The sequence below is a fragment of the Girardinichthys multiradiatus genome, unplaced genomic scaffold, assembly GCF_021462225.1.
Source record: "Girardinichthys multiradiatus isolate DD_20200921_A unplaced genomic scaffold, DD_fGirMul_XY1 scaffold_40, whole genome shotgun sequence".
NCBI classification, from domain to species: domain Eukaryota; kingdom Metazoa; phylum Chordata; class Actinopteri; order Cyprinodontiformes; family Goodeidae; genus Girardinichthys; species Girardinichthys multiradiatus.
In genome coordinates, this window is record NW_025917693.1 from 46,279 (window position 1) to 67,480 (window position 21,202).

The window sequence follows — 21,202 nt, forward strand, 5'->3', positions numbered from 1 at the left end:
TTTTAAAGTCTGTTCTCTGAGGTCCAAGGAACCAGTGGAAGGACGTTAGAACTGGGCTGATGTTCTCTAGTTTCTAGGTTCTAGTGAGAACCAGGCAGCAGCGTTCTGGATCAGCTGCAGCTGTCTGATGGACTTTTTAGGCAGACCTGTGAAGAACCTGTTGCAGTAAATCCTAACACAGGAGCAGCAGCCCCCCAGGGCAGGGGGCGACGTAGGGTAGCGAACCCCCCGACCCTGCACAACCGACACCTCCAGCCACACAGGGCACACCTGGAACCCACACAAACCCCAGGTAGCAAGAAAGCCCAGTATCAAGCAGGAGAACAGGCAGGCACTAGACTGCCAAGGCTCCTGGAACTCAGAGGGACCAAGGGAGGTAGGGCACATTACATCCCACCAGGTGAGCTACCCTCAGGGAGGTTAAGAAGGGGGGGTTTTCTACCAGAGACCAGCCTGGTCGCTGAGGCCCACAGCTGGCCTGACACATCCCAAGACCCTGGTCTGAGCTCCCACAAAAACACCACACCAAGGGGGAGAGGCCCCACCATTGGGCCCTCCCTGTGACCCCGTCAGAGACCCCCACACCTCCAGGTCCCACTGAAACACCACCCACCCGGGCGCAGGAACCCAAGAAGACCAAGCTAGGCATCCTGCAGCAAACCCACCTCCATCTTATTTAGACCAATGATATTTAAACTCTTTTCATTCTTCCAGTTCCTAAATATTGTTTTTATTCTGCCGTTAAAATTTAGCATCACAAACTGAAATAAGTTGGAGTATAAACATTCAAGATCAGGGTCACCCCGTTGTAACCAAGGATGAATCTCATTAAAGCGCCCCCCAGAGGATGAAGTCCTTACAGCAGCAGGTTGGACTCCAACCAGCAGCTACTGCCTTGCTTTCAGGGAAACGCAGCTTTTATGCAGAAGAGATGCTAGACCCAAACCTTCAGGGGTCCTCAGGGGGAGAAGGTCTGAACAGAGTCAGATTTATCATAAGGGAATAAAAGGAAGCTCATATGACAGCTGAAGAAGGTTCTGAGAACGGAAATAAATGGTTTTAGATGTTTGTTCCAACATCTGGGAATTAAAGACATGATTACAGTTAAAACATGAATCAAAAACCTTCAAAGTAAAAAGGTACGAACGTTACAGAAAAAGAAGAGGAAAACATTTTCTGATGTGAATAAAGATGAAGTTTAGCGTTCAGACTCAACTCTGTCTCCACGCTGTAAAAACATCATCATCAGCTCAGCCATCTTCTAATTAAAGGACATATTTTACATTCTGAGGCTGCTTCTGTAAGCTATTTATTTTAGCTTGAAATTAAAGCTGTAGAATCAAACATTCAACCAATTAAAATATTTAAACAAGTGAAATGTGATAAATCTGAGTGACTGTAAGGTCAGCTGGCTGAAAGTTAGAGACGTTGTTGAGGTTCGTTCTGCAGAAATATCAGCTAATAAATGAAATGATTTAGATGATTTCAGGCTGCTGGAACATTTAACAAACTGAATGAAATGTTTCTGCTAGAAAGGAACATTAAACAGTAAATAATGCAGTCATGATGAAGAGGAACCGAGCAGATCAGCACCAGGAGACACTGAAACCTGATGTTTGACTCAACATGAGGTCGGATCATAACGTGTGACCTGCTGCTGAGAAACACTGATGGTTTATGGTGCTGCACATTGTTCTGGACGGATTCTGCAGAGGGAAGAAGCATCTATCAGGCTGCTCTGGTCAGTGGTGATGAAGATGAAATGAAGACACGTTTGAAGGTTTAAACACAAAGAAAACATCTAAAAGTCTGAAGCTGTCAGAAGCTCCTGACCTTCATTAAGTTGAACCTGAAACTCTGCAGCTCAGCTTGATTCAGGTTTAGAGAAGAATGTAGTAACGGGTCTCCACTGCTCAGGTCCAGCTTGGAACGGGTTCTAGAACAAATCTGTAACAGGTTGGTTTGGTTCTGCTGGAAGACAGAAACTGTTGGTACCAGTGTTTGGGTTCCTCTCAGCTGGTTGGTGATGGAGATGATGAGGTTGGTCCTCATGAGGAGGAAATAGACGACTAACCACTGAGATGTTTCTCATCAGCAGCAAGTTCTTTAGGAAGGTTTGTCTCCTCTGGTTCTACAGATCTTCCATCATCCAGCAGGTCAACATGGACTCACAGGTCAGCTGCTCCGTTGTGAGACATTAAAGTCCTGTGAGGTCCAGCTGGTTCTTCAGGAGGCTGGTTTGATTTTGTTCTCGAACTTGAATATTTTTTATAGATCAACCAACCAGCAGCAGCAACAACAACAACAATAATTATACTAACTGACAGACCGACCCCCAGCCCAACAGATCCATCTTTGTTGCCTCCATCCGGGTCACCTGCAGAACAGAACCAGGTGTTAGTATAATCTATCAGGTAGGAGATGTCTGAAGAACATCATCTCCTGCTCTCAGACCAGCTGCTTTCTACAGAGTCTCATCATCAACATCTTGAGGAAACATCTGACCAGTGGGGCGCTCTAGAAAACTGGTGATGTGAAAACTCTGAGTTTGGGAAAATTCTGGATTTCATGTTTAAAAAAGGAAAGTTAAACTCTGAGTTTATCACCATGGTAACAACATCTGAGTAGAGTTTCTACTGGCCCACATGAAGTTCTGTCCCACATGGATTTATATTCCTAAAGTCGGGTTCAGGTCAGAGCAGAATTATTCTGTAATATCTGGAGGAACATTTCTTGACCTAAACTGGACGTAACGTCATTCCCACATATTTTTATTTGTTGCCAAAGCTTTCAAATTATTATCTGTTGTGCAGCAGTGATGTTGTTCTACCATCAATAATTATTAATAAGTGCCAAGGGCATTTATTAACAGAGAACAGACTGGTGACCATCATGTTCTCCCAGCAGGGATCTTGTTCAGAAATAATTTCCTTTCCATCTTGGACATGTGTAGAGAGGTTACCATGGTCACAAAGTGCCGATGAACGCATGGCGATGAACTAATGGTGTTTCAGTTCAGAGGCTTTCCTCACAGCTCCAACACTGTTGCTTTGAAAACTATCCAGCATCACAGATATTATAAAGAAACAATGATCTGCATTAAAACTCTGAACAATCCACAAAATACTTCCTGAGGCTCCAGTCTGTCCTGTGTGATAATCTGCTGCCTGAGAAGGTTAGAGATAAATGAGAGGATCTGATGAAACCAATGAAGCTCCAACAAATAAGTAAATATCTGGTAGTAACAACACATCCAGTCCAGGTCAGAAGATGCTCCCTTAGAGTCAGACGTCTCAGTAAAACTCCTGATTTCACGTCATTTAGAGTTTATAAGAGAAACTAATGACTAATGCAGCTGATTCAGTGGGCAGCGACTGCTAGGTTTATTTTCTTTCACAGAATCTGTTACCATGGTGATATACTTAAACTTAGCCTTATTTCTTTCTGGAAACCCAGAGTTTTTCCAAACTCAGGGTTAACATTCTCAGAGTTTCTCAGATGTTTCCATCTGACTTGAACAACCAGGGAGAAGCTGAAAACTGTGACCAACTCACCTGGAAGACGTACATCCAGGTTTATGATGAGAACGGTCTCCATGCTGGTGCTAGTTGCTTTCTGGAAGAATCGACATTCATATGTTCCTCTGTCATCAGTCGTCACGTTCTTCAGAACCAAGGACACGTCTCCATCCTTCATCTGTGTCTCCTTCAGATCCACCCGGTTCTTATAAGATAGATGCTGGTTTTCCAGACTAATCTGGTCATCTCTGTACAGAAAAACATATTCTGACCCCAGATCAGTTCTGGTCCACTCTACAGCTGTAACAGGTTTACTGTCAGGAGCTCTACATGGCAGAATGATGTCCTGTCCAGCTTTAACTGTGATGTTACACTGATCTGCAGGAGAGGAAGCAGAGCAGAGAGGTTAAAGGTCATTTATTAAACTGCTGTTTACTAACTAAAGAAAGCTAACATGAACAAGATGCTGGCTTTTACATATAGTTAGTGATGCTTTAAATACCTCACATCAGCCTGAAGGCTACTGGACCACAACATGCTGTTATCAACAAACAGTATAGAAAGGACTACAAATCCCATGATGCACTGTTTAAGCCAGTGAGGACATGACAGTTTTACAAGGGGAGGTTTCCTAAGGGGACTCGAGGGCCTTTCCTGTGACCTGGCTGAAGACTGAAAGATTGAGACATCATACGAGTAAATTTTTTAATTTTGAAGGTGGATTTTTAGCATAATCTGGACTGAGAGTGGACCAGGACGGCTAGTAGTAGTGGTGGGCTTTCAGAGGATGAAGGTATGGATGTAGTGTGGACTATAGTGGAGAATAAGAAAGGAGGAAGGAAGCAAAAGTTCAATAAAGGAACAACTAGCGTCTGGGAAATGGGTTCTTGAGAATGAGGAGGAAAAAACTGAAATAAGAAAGAAAATAATGATGGAAGATTTTAAAGTCAGTCTGAAATTTAAAGCAGGACAGGAAATGGTTGGAAAAAATCCTATTAGTCTGACAAATGAATTAAAGAAAGCGCCAAAGTTTTACGTGACAGAAGTTTGCTCATTATTTGTAAAAACACAGAACAAAAGAACGAGGCTCTAAAGATACAAGTTTGTGGAAAGGAAGGTTGCTGGAGAGAAAATAGGAGCAAGAGGAATGATTTCAGATGTTCCTGTGGGGGAACAGTTTGATGAGTTGAAGAAGGTAATTAAAGGAGATATTAAAGGAAAAAGATGACCATAGGCTTATAGGACAGGAGGGAAGGAGGATAGTACATCTGTTTTACTGGAAGTCAAAGATAAAGTCCTTCCTGATAAAGTTATGATGGGTTATACGAGTTTTGATGTGAGTTTATGTTCCACCTCCTCTTTTATACTGCATTACCAGGCGATTAAACATGGTGCCATTTTGCTGGCAAATTAAAATAAAGAAAGTCAGCAAGTGATTCATGCAAGATATTTCTGTAAATCAGAACAATGTGATTTTTATTGGTAGAGGTCAAACTGATTGCATCAGATTTTTTTCTGGGGGTGTTCATAACCCCACTACAAATTAAGCCGCTGGGTGTAAGAGAATTACTTCAACCATCATCAGGGGACAGAATTCTTGTTCACATTTTAATTTTTAAAAAGAACAAAATGACGATTTGATCACCTCTGATTCATAATTCACTCCAGAAGGTGGCGCTAAAGCATCTAACTACTAAGAACTACAAATCCCATGATGCAGTGTTTAAGCCAGTGTGGACATGAGAGTTGTACCATGTGAGGCTCCACAGATAATGTTGGGGTCACTGTTATAAAAACTAAACAGTCTGATACTTAAACAGACATTTCTCAATGGTTCATAGTCCTGCTCTTTGGTTTTATCTGTTCATCCATCTTAAAGTCTTGTTAAACTGCGACTGACGTATTTACCAGCATTGCTCACGTCATCAAACAGCGACTAAGATAACTGATTTAAACATAGATGTTTTCATGAACAATCAGTGTAACAAGCTAGCTCCGGATCTCAGATCAAAATCACTTTAAAACTGTAATGTTTGCTGCAGAACCTCACCTGTAGAGACAGGTGAGATGAAGATGATCAGAACCGACACCAGGGAGAACGTCGCTAAAGAATCCATTTCCTGGTTCTGATCCACCGCCCGACAGTTCCACGTATTTAGCTTAGATCGATATTATGATTTTAAGAAACAACAAGGGACCAAGAGTTTTAACTTAAAACACTAAAACTTCTTAGATTAGCTGTTTGTTAAACCATTTATTAATAAAATGTCCACCGTTCAGAAACAGCGATAACTGAAATCTCGCTGCGACTATAGATACGGAAGAAGGCGGAGCTGAAAGTGTGTATGGCAAGCCCGCCTAGCACATTTTATAAGATTTGTTTTTACAAGTTTCGTGGTTTAATGGGTAATGACATCAGGGAAATGCCGGCGTTTGAAATATTGTAGGGGGCGCAGTAGATTCAAATTCTAATGTAATCCAATTGAACTGTTTGTAGTTTGACAAAGATCATTCATCTCCATGTTGAAGCAAAACACAAAATGCTTGTGATTTAGAGTCGTGTGTATGCAAGTTCGTCACTCTGCCACGCAAACACGATTCAGCCAACAATCACTGTTCACAGCAAGACGTAACATCATGTTCTGTGTTATCAGAAACAGGTTTAAAGGTATGTATGTGAATCAGAGTGTAAATAGAGGACATCCACATGTAAATCATGTGACTTCCTGTTCTAAGTGGGCGGGGCCAAAGTGATCAGAGCAAATGAGCATGTGAAAGTGGTGGTTGCTGGTCTGAGATGAAACACAGAAAGTCTGGTGACACATTTTTATCTTTTATGGCAAGATTTATATTTTGAGGCTTGTCCCCGCCCACAAGCTTTAATGAAGCACAGAACTTGTGAAAACATTTGATTTTCAGTGTCTTAAGAATATACTGAGCCATTTTGAAGTCAGCAAGTGAAAAGCCGTGTGAAAAGTTCACTCAGATACAATGTGTGTAAAAGAGATAAAATGGCGGCTTTGATCCACAATTGTAGACTTCCTGTGGGGTTTGGACCATGTTTCCAGGGGACTTTTTTGTAGGTCCTAAGAAATTGCACATGTGTAACAGATTTCATATTCCTCGGTTATCCTTTAGGATGACTGTTTTATTGCTCCTAGGGGGCACTGTTGAGGAATTCGGCCACGCCCACAGATTTTGACTGAATATCTGTTCAGGGCTAGATTAATATCAATCATATTCACGTCAATTTTAGTGCAGATCAGATGTTATATGTGGAAATTAGAACCGAACATGTGGCCATGCTACGTGACATCAGATTTCGCCACGCCGCTGCAGCCACACCCTCAGGCCAAATGTCCCAATAGAGTAAGTTAGACCTACTTGTTATCTGTCGCTGGGCTCAGTTTCAAGTTGATTAGGTGAAGGGTGTCAAATATGGACCTTCTAAAGTAAAGCACTTTGTGTTTTTAGGGGGCGGGACGTTGATGATGTCAGCCTTTGACTATTGAGTTTTTTTGGGCACCAGATGTTGATCAATGACAGAAGGCTTCGCTTCTCTGTGACTTTCTTTGTAGGAGATACAGGTCCTTCTCAAAATATTAGCATATTGTGATAAAGTTCATTATTTTCCATAATGTCATGATGAAAATTTAACATTCATATATTTTAGATTCATTGCACACTAACTGAAATATTTCAGGTCTTTTATTGTCTTAATACGGATGATTGTGGCATACAGCTCATGAAAACCCAAAATTCCTATCTCACAAAATTAGCATATTTCATCCGACCAATAAAAGAAAAGTGTTTTTAATACAAAAAACGTCAACCTTCAAATAATCATGTACAGTTATGCACTCAATACTTGGTCGGGAATCCTTTGGCAGAAATGACTGCTTCAATGCGGCGTGGCATGGAGGCAATCAGCCTGTGGCACTGCTGAGGTCTTATGGAGGCCCAGGTTGCTTCGATAGCGGCCTTTAGCTCATCCAGAGTGTTGCGTCTTGAGTCTCTCAACGTTCTCTTCACAATATCCCACAGATTCTCTATGGGGTTCAGGTCAGGAGAGTTGGCAGGCCAATTGAGCACAGTGATACCATGGTCAGTAAACCATTTACCAGTGGTTTTGGCACTGTGAGCAGGTGCCAGATGATTAGGTTCATAGCTCGTTTAGAGACCCTTTTAATGATATGCTAATTTTGTGAGATAGGAATTTTTGGTTTTCATGAGCTGTATGCCAAAATCATCCGTATTAAGACAATAAAAGACCTGAAATATTTCAGTTAGTGTGCAATGAATCTAAAATATATGAATGTTAAATTTTCATCATGACATTATGGAAAATAATGAACTTTATCACAATATGCTAATATTTTGAGAAGGACCTGTATAACAATTTAATTTTTCTTGAGAAGTCAAATTGGACTTCCCTTCAACATGCACGAAATCTCAGGAGTTTGATAACTTTAGATCCCCATCCCTTCTTTTCAGCCAATCGTTTAAAACCTCTCAGAGGAGTTTATTTAAATGCAGAGGCTAGAAACTACCAAATTGGGCTCAAAATCGCAAATTAAATACCAGATGGCAGACCTGTTTGTTGTAGAGCATGGATAAAGTTTTGTGAAGGTCTTAGGGAGATCTACAAATGTACTAAATGTCATACCTCGACGATAAAGTAAGGCAAATGAGGAGGGTGTTAAGAAATTTTCAGTCAGCGCTTTTGAGTTATTTCTGTTTTCTATATTTCTATATTTTCTATTTCTAAATGGAACTTTAACACATGACTGACACATGTGCAAAATTTGGTGAGTTTTCTTACATGTTTGGAACTCCAAAAAGCCAATTCACTTGTTAGGAAAAAAATTACATGCAATCACGTTTTTCTTGAGAAGTTAAATTTGACGCCCCTTCAACATGCACGAAATCTCAGGAGTTTGATAACTTTAGATCCCCATCCCTTCTTTTCAGCCAATCGTTTAAAACCTCTCAGAGGAGTTTATTTAAATGCAGAGGCTAGAAACTACCAAATTGGGGTCAAAATCGCAAATTCAATCCAAGATGGCCGACCTCCTGTTTGTTGTAGAGCATGGATAAAGTTTTGTGAAGGTCTTAGGGAGATCTATAAATGTACTAAATTTCATACCTCGATGAAAATCACAATAACCATTTTAATTACAATAGGTCTTTGCAGCTGCTCGGGCCTAAAAATGCCGTAAAGCAGATGTGCCACAATTCTGCACTTTTCTAAACCATGTTGTAAGGAAATTACATTAAATTTGCAGTTTTTAAGCTAGAGTGCCATAAAATGGGTCAACATTTTCACAAAACATATTTTTGAGAGGTGCATATCCGCTCATCAATATTAATGGATTGGACATCAGTGACTAATGCATGACACGCGCTCGCCATTGCTATACAATTAGTCAGGATTGCTGCAGAAGCTTTTTAAAGGCGAATAAAGTTCGAGGAGTAAAATGACATGTTGCTTTGACAGATTGACTTGAATGTAATTGTGATATAGTTGAAATTAAATGTAATTTGCAAAACAATCTTAGAAAAATATGCGATGTACACTGGTTTGCCATGAAAAGTAGTACAATGTTTAAAATACTAAAACAAAACATTATAATATAAACCAAGTGTTTTAGGGGCTACATGGTGGCGCAGTTGGTAGCACTGTTGCCTTGCAGCAAGAAGGTCCTGGGTTCAATTCCCTTCCTGGGGTCTTTCTGCATGGAGTTTGCATGTTCTCCCTCTGCATGTGTGGGTTCTCACCAGGTTCTCCAGCTTCCTCCCACAGTCCAAAGACATGCCTGTTAGGTTAATTGGTAACTCTAAATTGCCCTTAGGTGTGTGAATGAGTGTGTGTGTGGTTGTTTGTTGCGATGGACTGGTGACCTGTCCAGGGTGTACCCCGCCTCTTGCCCATAGACTGCTGGAGATAGGCACCAGCTCCCCCATGACCCACTATGGAACAAGCAGTAGAAAATGACTGACTGACAAGTATTTTAATATTCATATACAATAATTTATTAGTGGAGTGGGTGACAGGTCAAGGAACGTGACGTCGCCCGGTACGGCGGAGCCAGGGTCCCACCCTGGAGCTAGGTATGCAGTCGAGACCCGTCAGAGAGCGCCTGGTGGCCGGGTTGCTCCTCGTAGGAGCCGGCCGGGCCAAGCCCAAATGAGAGATGCGAGGCCATCGCCCAGTGGGACCACCAGGGTCACCATGAAGGACTCGTGCAAAAAGAATTGGACAGCGGACGAAGGTGGAGACTTCAACGACCCCATCTCTGGATGCTTAGACTGGCTCTAGGGACTTGGAATGGCACCTCGATGGGAGGGAAGAAGCCTGAGCTTGTGCAGGAGGTCAAGAGATATCGACTAGAAATAATCGTCCTCAACTCCACGCACAGCGTTGGCTCTGGAACCCAGCTCCTCGAGAGAGGTTGGACTCCCTTCTACTTTGTAGTGTCCCATGGGGAGAGGCGGCGTTCTTGGTAGGGTTTCCTTGTTGCCCACCCCCATCTCATGTTGGGGTTTACCCCGGTGGATGAGAGGGTCGCATCCCCGTGCCTCCGGGTCAGGGACAAGTCTCTGACCGTCGTTTGACCTACGGGCCGAGAGGTAATGCAGAGTACCCGACCTTTTTGGCCCCTGTCGGGGTTGCTGCATAGTGCCCCTCCCGGACACTCCATTATTCTGCCGGGAGACTTCAACGCCCACGTGGAGAAACGTCAGTGACACTTGAGACTTCTTGGACACTTGGACCTCTATGCTAGTCATGGATTGTCCATAATGAACACCATGTTCAAGTAAAAGAGTGTTAATCAGTGCAATTGGCACCAGGAAACCCTAGGCTGGAGGTTGATGATCGAATTTGTTGTCGTGTCTTTAGACCTTCAGCCGCAGGTTTAGGACACCCGGGGGGAAAAGAGGGGCTGAGCTGTCCATTGATCACCACCTGGTGGTGAGTTGGATCCACTGAAAGAGGAGAAAACCGGACAGACTTGGCAGGCCAGAGCGTATACTGAGGGTCTGCTGGGAGAATCTGGCGGAGACCTCGGCCAGGGATGTATTCAAATCCCACCTCTGGGAGAGCTTTGACCAGATTCAGTGGGAGGTTGGAGACGTGGAGTCCAAGTGAACCGTATTCTCCGCGTCTATTGTTGATGCTACCGCCGGTAACTGTGGTTGTAAGGTCTGCTGTCCCTGTCATGGTGGAAATCCCCAAACCCGGTGGTGGACACCAGCAGTAAGGGATGCTGTCAAGCTGAAGGAGGAGTCCTGTCGGCTATGGTTGGCTTTTGGGACTCCTGAGGCGGCTGACGGGTACCATAAAGCCAGGCGTGCTGCGGCCCAGGCTGTGACAAAAACTTAGGCCTTGGAGGAGTTTGGTGAGGCCATGGAGAAGGACTACCGGTTGGCCTCGGAGCGATTCTGGCAAACTGTCCCATGCCTCAGGAGGGGGAAGCAGTGCTTCACCAACACTGTTTACAGTGGGGGTGGGGAGCTGCTGACCTTAACTGGCGACATTATCGGGTGGTGGAGGGAGTACGTCAAGGATCTCCTCAATCCTGCAATCACGCATTCCCTGGTGGAAGCAGAGGTTGGGGACTCGGGAATAGACTCTTCCATAACCCAAGCTGAAGTCACCGAGGTGGTTAAAAAGCTCTGCGGTGGCAGGGCTTCAGTTGGTGGAGGAGATCTGCCCTGAGTTCCTCAAGGCTCTACATGTTGTGGGGCTTTTATGGTTGACACGCCTCTTCAATATTGCATAGCGGTCAGGGACAGTGCCTCTGGACTGGCAGACCGGGGTGGTGGTGCCCCTTCACAAGAAGGGTTACCGGAGGGTGTGTTCCAACTAAAGGGGGATCACACTCCTCAGCCTCCCTGGTAAGGAGAGTCCGGCCGATTGTCAAACCTCAGTTTTAGGAGGAGCAGTGTGGTTTTCGTCCGGCTGTGGAACACTGGACCAGCTCTAAACACTCTGCAGGGTACTCAAGGGTTCATGGGACTTTTCCCAACCGGTCCACATGTGTTTTGTGGACCTGGAGAAGATATTCGACTGTATCCTTCATGGTGCCCTGTGAGGGTTGCTCCAGGAGTACGGAGTCGGGGGCCCTTTATTAGGGGCTATCCGGTCTCCGTACAAGCGGAGCAGGAGTTTCGTCCGTACTAAGTTGGACCTGTTCCCGCTGCACGTTGGACTCCCCATGGTTGCCCCTTTGTCACCGGTCCTGTTCATAACTTTTATGATGGATGGGATTTCTAGGCGCAGCCAAGGGCCGGGGGGGGGGGGTCTGGTTTGGGGACCAGTGTATTTCGTCTCTTCTTTTTACAGATGTCATGGTCCTGCCGACACCCTCTAGCCAAGACCTACAGCATGCACTGGGGCAGTTCGCAGCCATATGTGAAGGGGCTGGGATGAAGATCAGCTCCTCCAAGTCCGAGGCCATGGTTCTCAACCGGAAAAGGGTGGCCTCTTCAGGTTAGAGGTGATTTCCTGCCTCAAGTAGAGGCATATAAGTATCTTGGGGTCTTGTTCACGAGTGAGCGTTGAATGGAGCAGAAAATTGACAGACGGATCTGTGCAGCTGCCTCAGTAATGGGGAAGCTTTGCCAGTCTGTTGTGTTGAAGAGAGAGCTGAAAGAAAACCGGCAAATCGAGCGAAGCTCTCAATTTACTGGTTGGTCTACATCCCTACCCTCACCTATGGGCATGAACTGGGTCATGACCGAAAATAAGGAGATCCTGGATACAAACGGCAGAAATAAGCTTCCTCCGTGGGGTGGCTGGGCACTCTTTTAGAGATAGGGTAGAACCGCTGCACCTCCACATCGAGAGGAGCCAGTTCAGGTGGCTTAGGCATCTCGCTGGAGCATGCGCTGGAGGTACTATGTAACTCGGCTGGCCTGGGAGCGCCTTGGGCTCCCCTCGAAGAAGCTGGAGGAGGTGTCTGTGCTGAGCCTGCTTCCCCCGCGACCCGGTCCCGGACAAAGCAGAAGAGGATGAGTCGGAGTACGAGTAGGAGTATTAGTGGAGTTTCTGAAGCTAACAAGCAATCTGAATTCCTGAACAATTAACATTAAGCTAAACTAGGGTATGTTAGTGTTTATGTCTTACTTGCTCCTTTAAGAACAAATATTAATTTACAGCACTTTGCTGCATTGGCGACCAGAGATTTCTTTCTTTTTTATCCTCTCTGCTCCTCCTTTTCTCTTTGGCTGTCTCTTGCACTCAATTTTTATGAGAAATATGGACGGGCTCGTAACCTGGTGGACCTACAGTACATGCAGTAAAATGGCAAATGGCTTGTACTTTTATAGCGCTTTATCAAGTCCCCAGAGACCCCAAAGCGTTTCACACTACATCCAGTAATCCACCCATTCATACACACATTCACTCACTGATAGTGGTGAGCTACATTGTAGCCACAGCTGCCCTGGGGCAGACTGACAGAGGCAAGGCTGCCATATACAGCTGCCACCGAGCCCTCTGACCACCATTAGTAGCTGCCGTAGGGGGAAGACTGATGTCTTGTAACCGGCAACCCACCGGTTACAAGACAAATCCCTGTCATCATCGCCACAGTGGCCCCTGTAGGTCTTTGCTGGAGGGACCCAGCAGAACCACATTGTCAGCAAAAGGCAGAGGTGAAATCTGTTGGTCCACACGCCGGACCCCCTCTGGCGATTGGCTGCACCTAGAAATCCTGTCCATGAAAGTTATAAACAGGACCAGTGAGAAAGGGCAAACTCCTATTAACCCTCGAGAACCTGCTAAGGGTGTATAACTGGTGCAGTGTTCCATGGCCAGGACAAAAACCACACTACTTCTCCTGAAATCTAGTTTCAACTATCGACCATGCTCTCCTCTCCAACAACCTAGCATAGACCTTCCCAGGAAGTCACAATAAATTCATGTCTAAAATAAAGTTTGCTGTCATTTTAGTGTATTCGCAGCTTACTACTTTGCTGCGTTCGTCGTTTCCATAGAGACGAGGAACTGACCCCTTAAAAGAAGAAGTCTTTCAGCAAATCCTTCTGGATACTGGAGGAGGTTGATGAAGAACTCATCCAGAGCTTAATGCAGACAATAAGGAACTTCTCCACTGATGTAGGAACATTTAATCAGACACTTTGAAGAGTTTTTCATGCAGGGAGACGATGTAATGAATTGGGTGGGTTAATACACCCAACAAACCAACATTGAAGCTTCTCCACTTGCTGCATCAGCATACTCGAGCTTGCACTACAAAATCGCAGCAAAAAATAAAAATGTGGGATATGCTAAATTGGTGGCCGGAAGTCCATGACCTTATTTAGCTGTTCAGCTGCAAATACTGAGACGTAACAGTTTAAAAAACGTAACAGAGATTAGAGAAAACTGAATGGATTGAAAAATATGTCCCAAACAGGTTCATATTTCATTATTTATTATTATTCATTATATATCCATATATAAAGATATCTACGCAGCTCCTGGAGAGACTAAATTCAACAAAATTTCTCCTCTCTAACACCTTTATGTTCAACATCCTTTGTCCAAGTTTACAGACTCCAAGTATGAAATAAAATGTATTTAAGGGCTAAAAAGCTTAGAGGCAGAACAAAACAGGGAGATAACCCCGATGTTGGCTAAGTTGGATTTAGATGATCTTTCTTTATTTACGTTCCAAGTGGTTCCTCTTTTCTTTGTTTTTCTCTCGGCACCAACCCTCTGGGGTCACTTACAAGGCACCCTGCATGTAGCTCATAGATACATGGCTAAGTAAGCACAGATTTTCCCATCAAAGCGAATACATCAACATAGGTGCATATTTAAACACATGCATACAGAACTTGGGTAGAAAATTCAGCTTTACAAGTTTCAAGGGAAATATCCTCTACACTATAATACTTCATATGTACTTAATATTTTTATTCAATGTACTTTGAAAAGTTTTCTGATATGCGCTCAATTTTCTTCGCGAACATCTCCTTCCAGCGGCTTCCACTAGGGGGCACCACAGCAGATCCTCCATCCTCTCCTATCTACCATCCTCCTCTGTCTGTATCTCCTCATTCTCTACATCCATGAACCTTCTCTGTGGTCTTCCTCTGTTCCTCCTCCTTAACTCCTCCATGTTCAACATCCTTTGTCCAAAGTTACTTCATATGTAGGAAATAATTATTTCATGTTTAAATTTAGTGATGCTGAATATAAACAGTTTCCTGTCTGCCATCATTATTCTGAACTCAGTTTGTCAGTTAAATATCGTTCTTCATCTGAAAGGTTTTCATGCTGCTCACAAAATGAGGCCCATGATGTAGAGGAAGGAGGCGGGATCAGCTCGGTGTGATCATCTGAGCTGAAGAACGGTCAGATCCCTCTGAGCTACAATGAGAGGCGCATCTCTACGACGTCTGTTCTGTAAGTAGAAACATTTTATCGTCTGTTTGGGTCAAAGTTCTGCTGTGTTTATTATTTCTGGCGGATTTATTTAGGATCACAGTTCAGAAATCAGAGCATAAAATAAAATAAGAAGGTTTTTACACCAAGAGAAATTCTGTTTGACTTCCAAGTTCTTCAGAGTTTCTGTTACTGATCTGAAAATATACATTTTTCTTTAGTTCTGATCTTCTTGCTGTGCTTAACAACAATTAAAGGTTAGTAAACTTGTCTTATATTAAAACCTTTTAAATATTCAAAGTTATTATTTTGGAAAAATGCCTCAGAAATAGAAAATCATGAGAACATTTGATTTGAATAATTAATTAAAATGCCTTAATCTCCGTTTTATTACTTTTCACAACTGAAATCTTGATTATTTTGTCATTCCAGTCCTCCCAGCTGGTCTGACTGTGAATCCCAGTAGATCTCAGTTCTTTAGAGGAGACTCTGTGTCTCTGAGCTGTGAGGAGGACAACATCTCTGCTGGATGGACTGTGAGGAGAAACACAACCAGAAGACTGTCTCAGTGTGGAAAAGGATGGGGGAAACCAGCTGGTTTGTCTTGTAACATCAGCAACCTCTTCATAGAGGACACTGGAGTGTACTGGTGTGAGTCCAGAGAGGGAGCAGCCAGCAGCAGCATCCAGCTCACTGTCTCTGGTAAGATCAGACTGTGGAGTTAGTGTTGATGAAGCTGTGTGGAAATGGATGAAATGCTGTAGTTTGTCTCTGTGTTGAGGTGGATCAGTGATCCTGCAGAGTCCTGTCCTCCCTGTGATGGAGGGAGATGACGTCACTCTGAGCTGTCAAACAAAGACTTCCTCCAACCTCTCAGCTGCTTTCATTAAAGATGGCTCCCTCATCAGGACTGAGCCTGCAGGTCACATGACCCTCCACCATGTGACCAGCTCTGATGAAGGTCTCTACAAGTGTAACATCAGTGGTCATGGAGAGTCTCCATCCAGCTGGATCTCTGTCTCAGGTCAGCAGGTTGAAATAAATCACTGAACTTTGAGTGTTAATATCAACTCTTCATCACTTAATAAATCTTTATTTTAGAGAAATCCTCCACATCGTCTCCAACAACCACTCCTTCTCCTACATCAGCCTCTCCACCCTCTTCCCAGTTTCTTCCCTATGGGCTCCTGTCTCTAACTGGTGTCGTTGTTGTGGTTTTACTGCTGGTTCTACTGGTGAAACATCAGGTTAACAGGAAATCTAGAGGTGAGATCACATCTGTCATGCATGTCAATTATTTTAGGTGTGAGTTTTCTGGGTTTCTTCTCATGATCTTTCAGCTGAAATTCTAACAATGTTTGTATGTCAGAAAAAAGATGAACTGGTGAATTAGATCAGTGTTTGTTGGTTTCCAGGTAATCAGGAAGTTGGAGAGGAAAGTATCATTTACAGCGATGTTAAAATATCCCAGCATGAACAACGGAGAAACAAACCAAACAAAGGTAAAATTCTTTGTCTTGTATTTGGTTCAGTTGTCTGGCGCCACCTACAGTTAGTCTGGAAGAAAGTAAAGAACTGAGCTTCACTGAGTTTTACTGGGACCAGTTAGAATATGTGCAGTGGATTATGACCAACACAATGTCCTGCTGTGTTTGTTCGTGCACACAAGACCAATAAAGGTTGATAGTTTTACAGTTTTAAATATTTAGAACTTGAGGAATATCAAAACAAGGAAGGAACTTATTTATGTCATAATTATGAATGGATTAATGGGAAAAGTAATGTACAGGTGATGCTCTTCATAATAAAATAGTGGTAGATGACGTGTTTTTCCTTAATTTACTAAAATGAGCCACGTTCAGCTTTTTGTCAATTAATGAGGGAACAAACTTGCTTTTAAATGCATTTAGAAAGCTGGTGTTGTGTCAACCAGACATTAATGTTTTAATGACTGTTATCATCAACATAATTAAAATGATGTCTATCACCTAAATATGACCTTGTAATGAATCAGAGTTGAAGTGAAAGAGGTCTGACGTGGCATCCCTACAGTACATGTTATATGTACAGATCACCAAATCTTAAACTATATCTCACTACAACAAATATTGAAATCAACTGTTGGACCTAAATGAGATTCCTGTTCCTCATGGATTCTGTTTTCAGACTGAGGATGTGAGACATTGTGTGATTTTTCTCATTTAGATCCTGATTTACAGTATGTTTGTGTTTATGTACAGATAAAGTTGCTCCCTCTGTGCTGCAGGTTGTGGGTTTTCTGCTAACTGACTCTAAGAGACTCTGCGGGCGTCCAGTTTCCTGTTTCTGTGTTTCAGCTACAGGTTCTCATGCCAACGCTGTAAACTCAGCAGCTTCACTGCAGGGCTGATATAACTAGACTTAGCTCAGTTACTAAAACACAGTTAAAGAAGATGAGTTTTATTAAATATTTCACTGTTTAATTAGTGTCTTTAATGTGATGATTACTTGTCATATTTCAGCACCATCTATAACACATCATCTAACACTTTCATTTAATAAAGGAACATCTATCCAACCTATTTTAAAATATAATTACCCCCTAAACCCAAACCCTGCTGGTTCCACCCTTGGCAGCAACAGCTGCCATCCAGTCTTTGTGTTAACTGGTAATGAGTCTTTTCCTTCACTGTGTAGGAATCTTGACCTACTCTTCTTTGTAGAATTGTTTTAAGTCAGGCACATTGAGAGTTTGTTTGAGCCTATTAAAGGTCACATCTAGCATTTATGTGGCCTTTGACTAGGCCACTCCAAAACCTTTATTGTTCTTATATTTGAGCCAGTCAGTGGTGGACTTGCTGGTTTGTTTTAGATGTTTATTCTGGCATAAAGTCCCAATTATCTTGACCGGGCTTCCTCCTTCAGTATCTTCTAATAAAAACAGAAGAATTCATGGTTCTATTAATTACTGCAGGTTGTCAAAGTCCTGAAGCAGCAGAAGAACCCCAGACCATCTCACTACCACCACCGTGTTTATATTTTTGTCTAAAATGTTGTGTTAGGTTAACACCAGATGTAACGGGACGCAGATCTTCCAAAATGTTCCACTGTTGTCTCATCAATCCACAGAATATTTTTCAAAAGTGTTGGACATCATCAAGATGTTTTTGGTTAAAGTGAGACTCTGTGTCAGCAGTGGTTCTGGCCCTCTTTCTCATTGTTGATTCATGACCTCTGACCTCAAATGAGCAAAGTGAGGCCTGCAAGCCTTTAAATGTGGTTCTTCTGTGACCTCCTGGATGAGTCTTTGATGGAGTATTTTTGGCTGATTGAGTTCTTTGGGTCAGTCTCTTGTATTCAAGGGTCGGCACATTAAATCAGTACTTCTAGCACACAAACAGTTTTACATCAGATACCCATCTTGACTCAACTGGGATTTGAACCCAGGTCCCTCCGGTACCAAACAGACTGACCCCTGACCACCATGAAGGGACTCTTGGTCAGTCACTCTATTTGTGGATATTAGTTCTCAGTGTTGTTCTCTGGACTCCCAACGCCATAGAAACGGATCAGTAATGCTTCTTCAGACTTTTAGACGTTAAGGACTTTGTTTCTTTGCCATTCATGAATTTCTTTAGATCGAGGCATGGTGCGGCTTTTTGAGATCTTTTAACCTACTTCATGTTGAACGTCTTGAACTTATGGCGTTGAACAATCTCACTAAGCTTAAGGTTGAAGTGATCTTTAAACAGCATCATATACTCATCAAAGTCTTGTGACCTGGTTTAACTGGACAAGGTTCCTCATTAGGTTGTTGGTTTGAATTCCCCAGAGCTGAGTAAAAGAGCTTCTTGATGAGCTGCATCTGTTATCACATTAGCTTCCAAAACTGGTGAAGAACATCTCACTATTCTTCCCATGTCTGAGTCTGACTACCAAAAGGATCAGTTTACTTTGCACTTGGCAGGCTTGGAGCAGTTTGACCAGTCACAGCTGATGAGGCAGACTGATATGGCTGATTGAGTTTAGCAAAATGACTTTAACTTTGGTTGTAAACAACAAACTTCACTCTTGTGACGTTGTTTATAGTTAATATCTTCTAATATTTCATTGAAGCCTATGAATATAAAATGTTCTTTTAAACTGCTAAAATCAGCTAAAAGCTCTGAGGATTCTTCACTGTTCTACAAAGTCATGGTGATGTGAGATCTAACTTCACTGATCCCAACGTTAAAATATCCAGACTGTCCCTTTAAACACCAAGTTATTCAGTTTGAGCTCATAAATATAAATAAGGAAGTTTAGTACAGTTTTTCTAACTATAAATGTCTTCAATGTAATTTTCTATAGATAACAAGAAAATACATCATTACCATGAAACAAGATTCAGTTTCTCACGATGAGGAGATACCTGCTGGTAGAAACATGGTATCTGAGTTCTTAAAGTGCTTCTTGTCTCCATTTATGTTTAATGATTCATAGTTAATCCTTCTCTGTATTTCTACAGAGCTTTCAGTGGTTACACTAGTTATCTTCTCACGCTGCACCAAAGAGCACTATAGAAGGTTTTTCATGTGGTCCCAAACTGTGAGAAGGTAACTGAAGCCTCTTTTAGCTGCTACCAGCAGACTGAAACTGGTCAGGCTGTGGTTTGGTCTTCATAGATGTTGATTCTGTTCAAACCTGAGAAACTGTTTGCTTCTTACTTTGATGTGAATGTGTCTCACTGAGCAACAAAGGTGAGAAGCTTTGTGGTTTCCACTGCTGAGCTTCAGATAAACTCTCCCTGACACTCCTGGTGAAGATGAGGAGAAGCTTGCTGCTGAAGCCCATCTGCTTCAAGGTTTCATGTGTCGTGCTCTCAGTGATGGTGTTCTGCAGACCTTGGTGGTAATGAGTGGTTATTTATGCTACTGTTGCATTTCTAGCATCTGGAACCAGTCTGTCTGTTCTCTTCTGACCACTGAAATCAACCAGACATTCTTCATCCAAACATCTGTGGCTCACTTGAATTTTTCTCTTGTTTGGACCATTTTCAGGACTAGTTGGTGGAGCAGCAGGTAGCACTGTTGCCTTGCAGCTAGAAGGTCCTTGGTTTAAATCCTGCCCTGGGCTCTTTCTGTATGGAGTTTGCATGTTCTCCTTGTGCATGCATGGGTTCTCTCTGGGTACTCCAGCTTCCTCCCACAGTCTAAAAACATGACTGTTAGTCTGATTGGTGTCTCTAGTTCTCTTTAGGTTTGTTTGTCCAGTGTGTCTCTGTGTTGCCCTGTGATGGACTGACTATCTGTCCAGGTTGTCCCACTTCCTGCCCAATGACCACTGGAGATCAGATCAGGATCCATAATTATTTTAATGATAATATATTAATCATGTTTCTAGTGACAGGGTGCTTTTAAACTGAGTACTTTTTGTTTTACACCTTTCCACTGGCAGCAACAGTTAGCTTCAGTCAGTTAACATTAGCAATGCTAACTCTGCTAATGCTGCAAAGAGGCTCTTGTTGAAGCTCTGGAGCTTCAGTTTTATGAAGCTGCAGTAAAATGATTCTGCTTTCAGTAATTTGATCCTTTCTTCTTTGTTGGTCCACAGATCTCAAGCAGCTGTGCTTCACTACTGTTCTGTTCACTGAGATGAAAGAAGAAGAAGAAGAAAATCCTTTAATGATGTGACTCCTGGAGCCAGACAGTAAAATGTTGTTGTGAGTAAAACTAGATTCACTGACAAACATTTATTATTATGTTCAGATTTATGAAGCTGCTTCATTTTACACATTATAAACATTATGAAGGTTTGTATTCACAAGAGTCTGATTTCTGCTCCTATTTCTATTAATAAATTCATGTATTTGCTGTAAAAACATCAAAACTAAGTGTTCAGGTTGATAAAAGCAACCAACAAACAAAAGACTGAAAATAAAAATTTGTGTTAAAAAGAAACAGAAACAAATATGAAGCCAAGAGGATCAATAGTTTAGTTTATTAGTTTAAATATCATAAAAATTAAAATAAAACATTCAACTCCGGTCCGGAGGGTGTGTTCCAACTACAGGGGGATCACACTCCTCAGCCTCCCTGGTAAGGCCTACGCCAGGGTATTGGAGAGGAGAGTCCGACCGATAGTCGAACCTCGGCTTCAGGAGGAGCAGTGTGGTTTTCGTCCCGGCCGTAGAAAACTGGACCAGCTCTATACCCTCTACAGGGTGCTCGAGGGTTCATGGGAGTTTGCCCAACCGGTTCACATGTGTTTTGTGGACCTGGAGAAGGCATTCGACTGTTTCCCTCGTGATGCCCTGTGGGGGGTGCTC

The 21,202-nt window shown here is 42.8% G+C and overlaps 2 protein-coding genes across 2 annotated transcripts; one reads left to right on the forward strand and one right to left on the reverse strand.

Annotated features, from left to right (window-relative positions):
• Positions 1–763: 763 nt before the first annotated feature.
• Positions 764–5,832, reverse strand: LOC124865200 (ICOS ligand-like). The gene is made up of 3 exons (XM_047360163.1): positions 5,569–5,832; positions 3,555–3,896; positions 764–2,377 (listed from the first exon to the last, which is right to left on the reverse strand). Exons 1-3 carry the CDS (start codon positions 5,633–5,635, stop codon positions 2,169–2,171), a joined length of 618 nt encoding a protein of 205 aa, XP_047216119.1. The 5' UTR covers positions 5,636–5,832; the 3' UTR covers positions 764–2,168.
• A 4,025-nt stretch (positions 5,833–9,857) lies between these two features.
• On the forward strand, positions 9,858–20,567 carry LOC124865206 (Fc receptor-like protein 5). The gene is made up of 6 exons (XM_047360167.1): positions 9,858–9,969; positions 15,349–15,618; positions 15,698–15,940; positions 16,018–16,182; positions 16,332–16,418; positions 20,488–20,567. Exons 1-6 carry the CDS (start codon positions 9,858–9,860, stop codon positions 20,565–20,567), a joined length of 957 nt encoding a protein of 318 aa, XP_047216123.1.
• Positions 20,568–21,202: the final 635 nt, after the last annotated feature.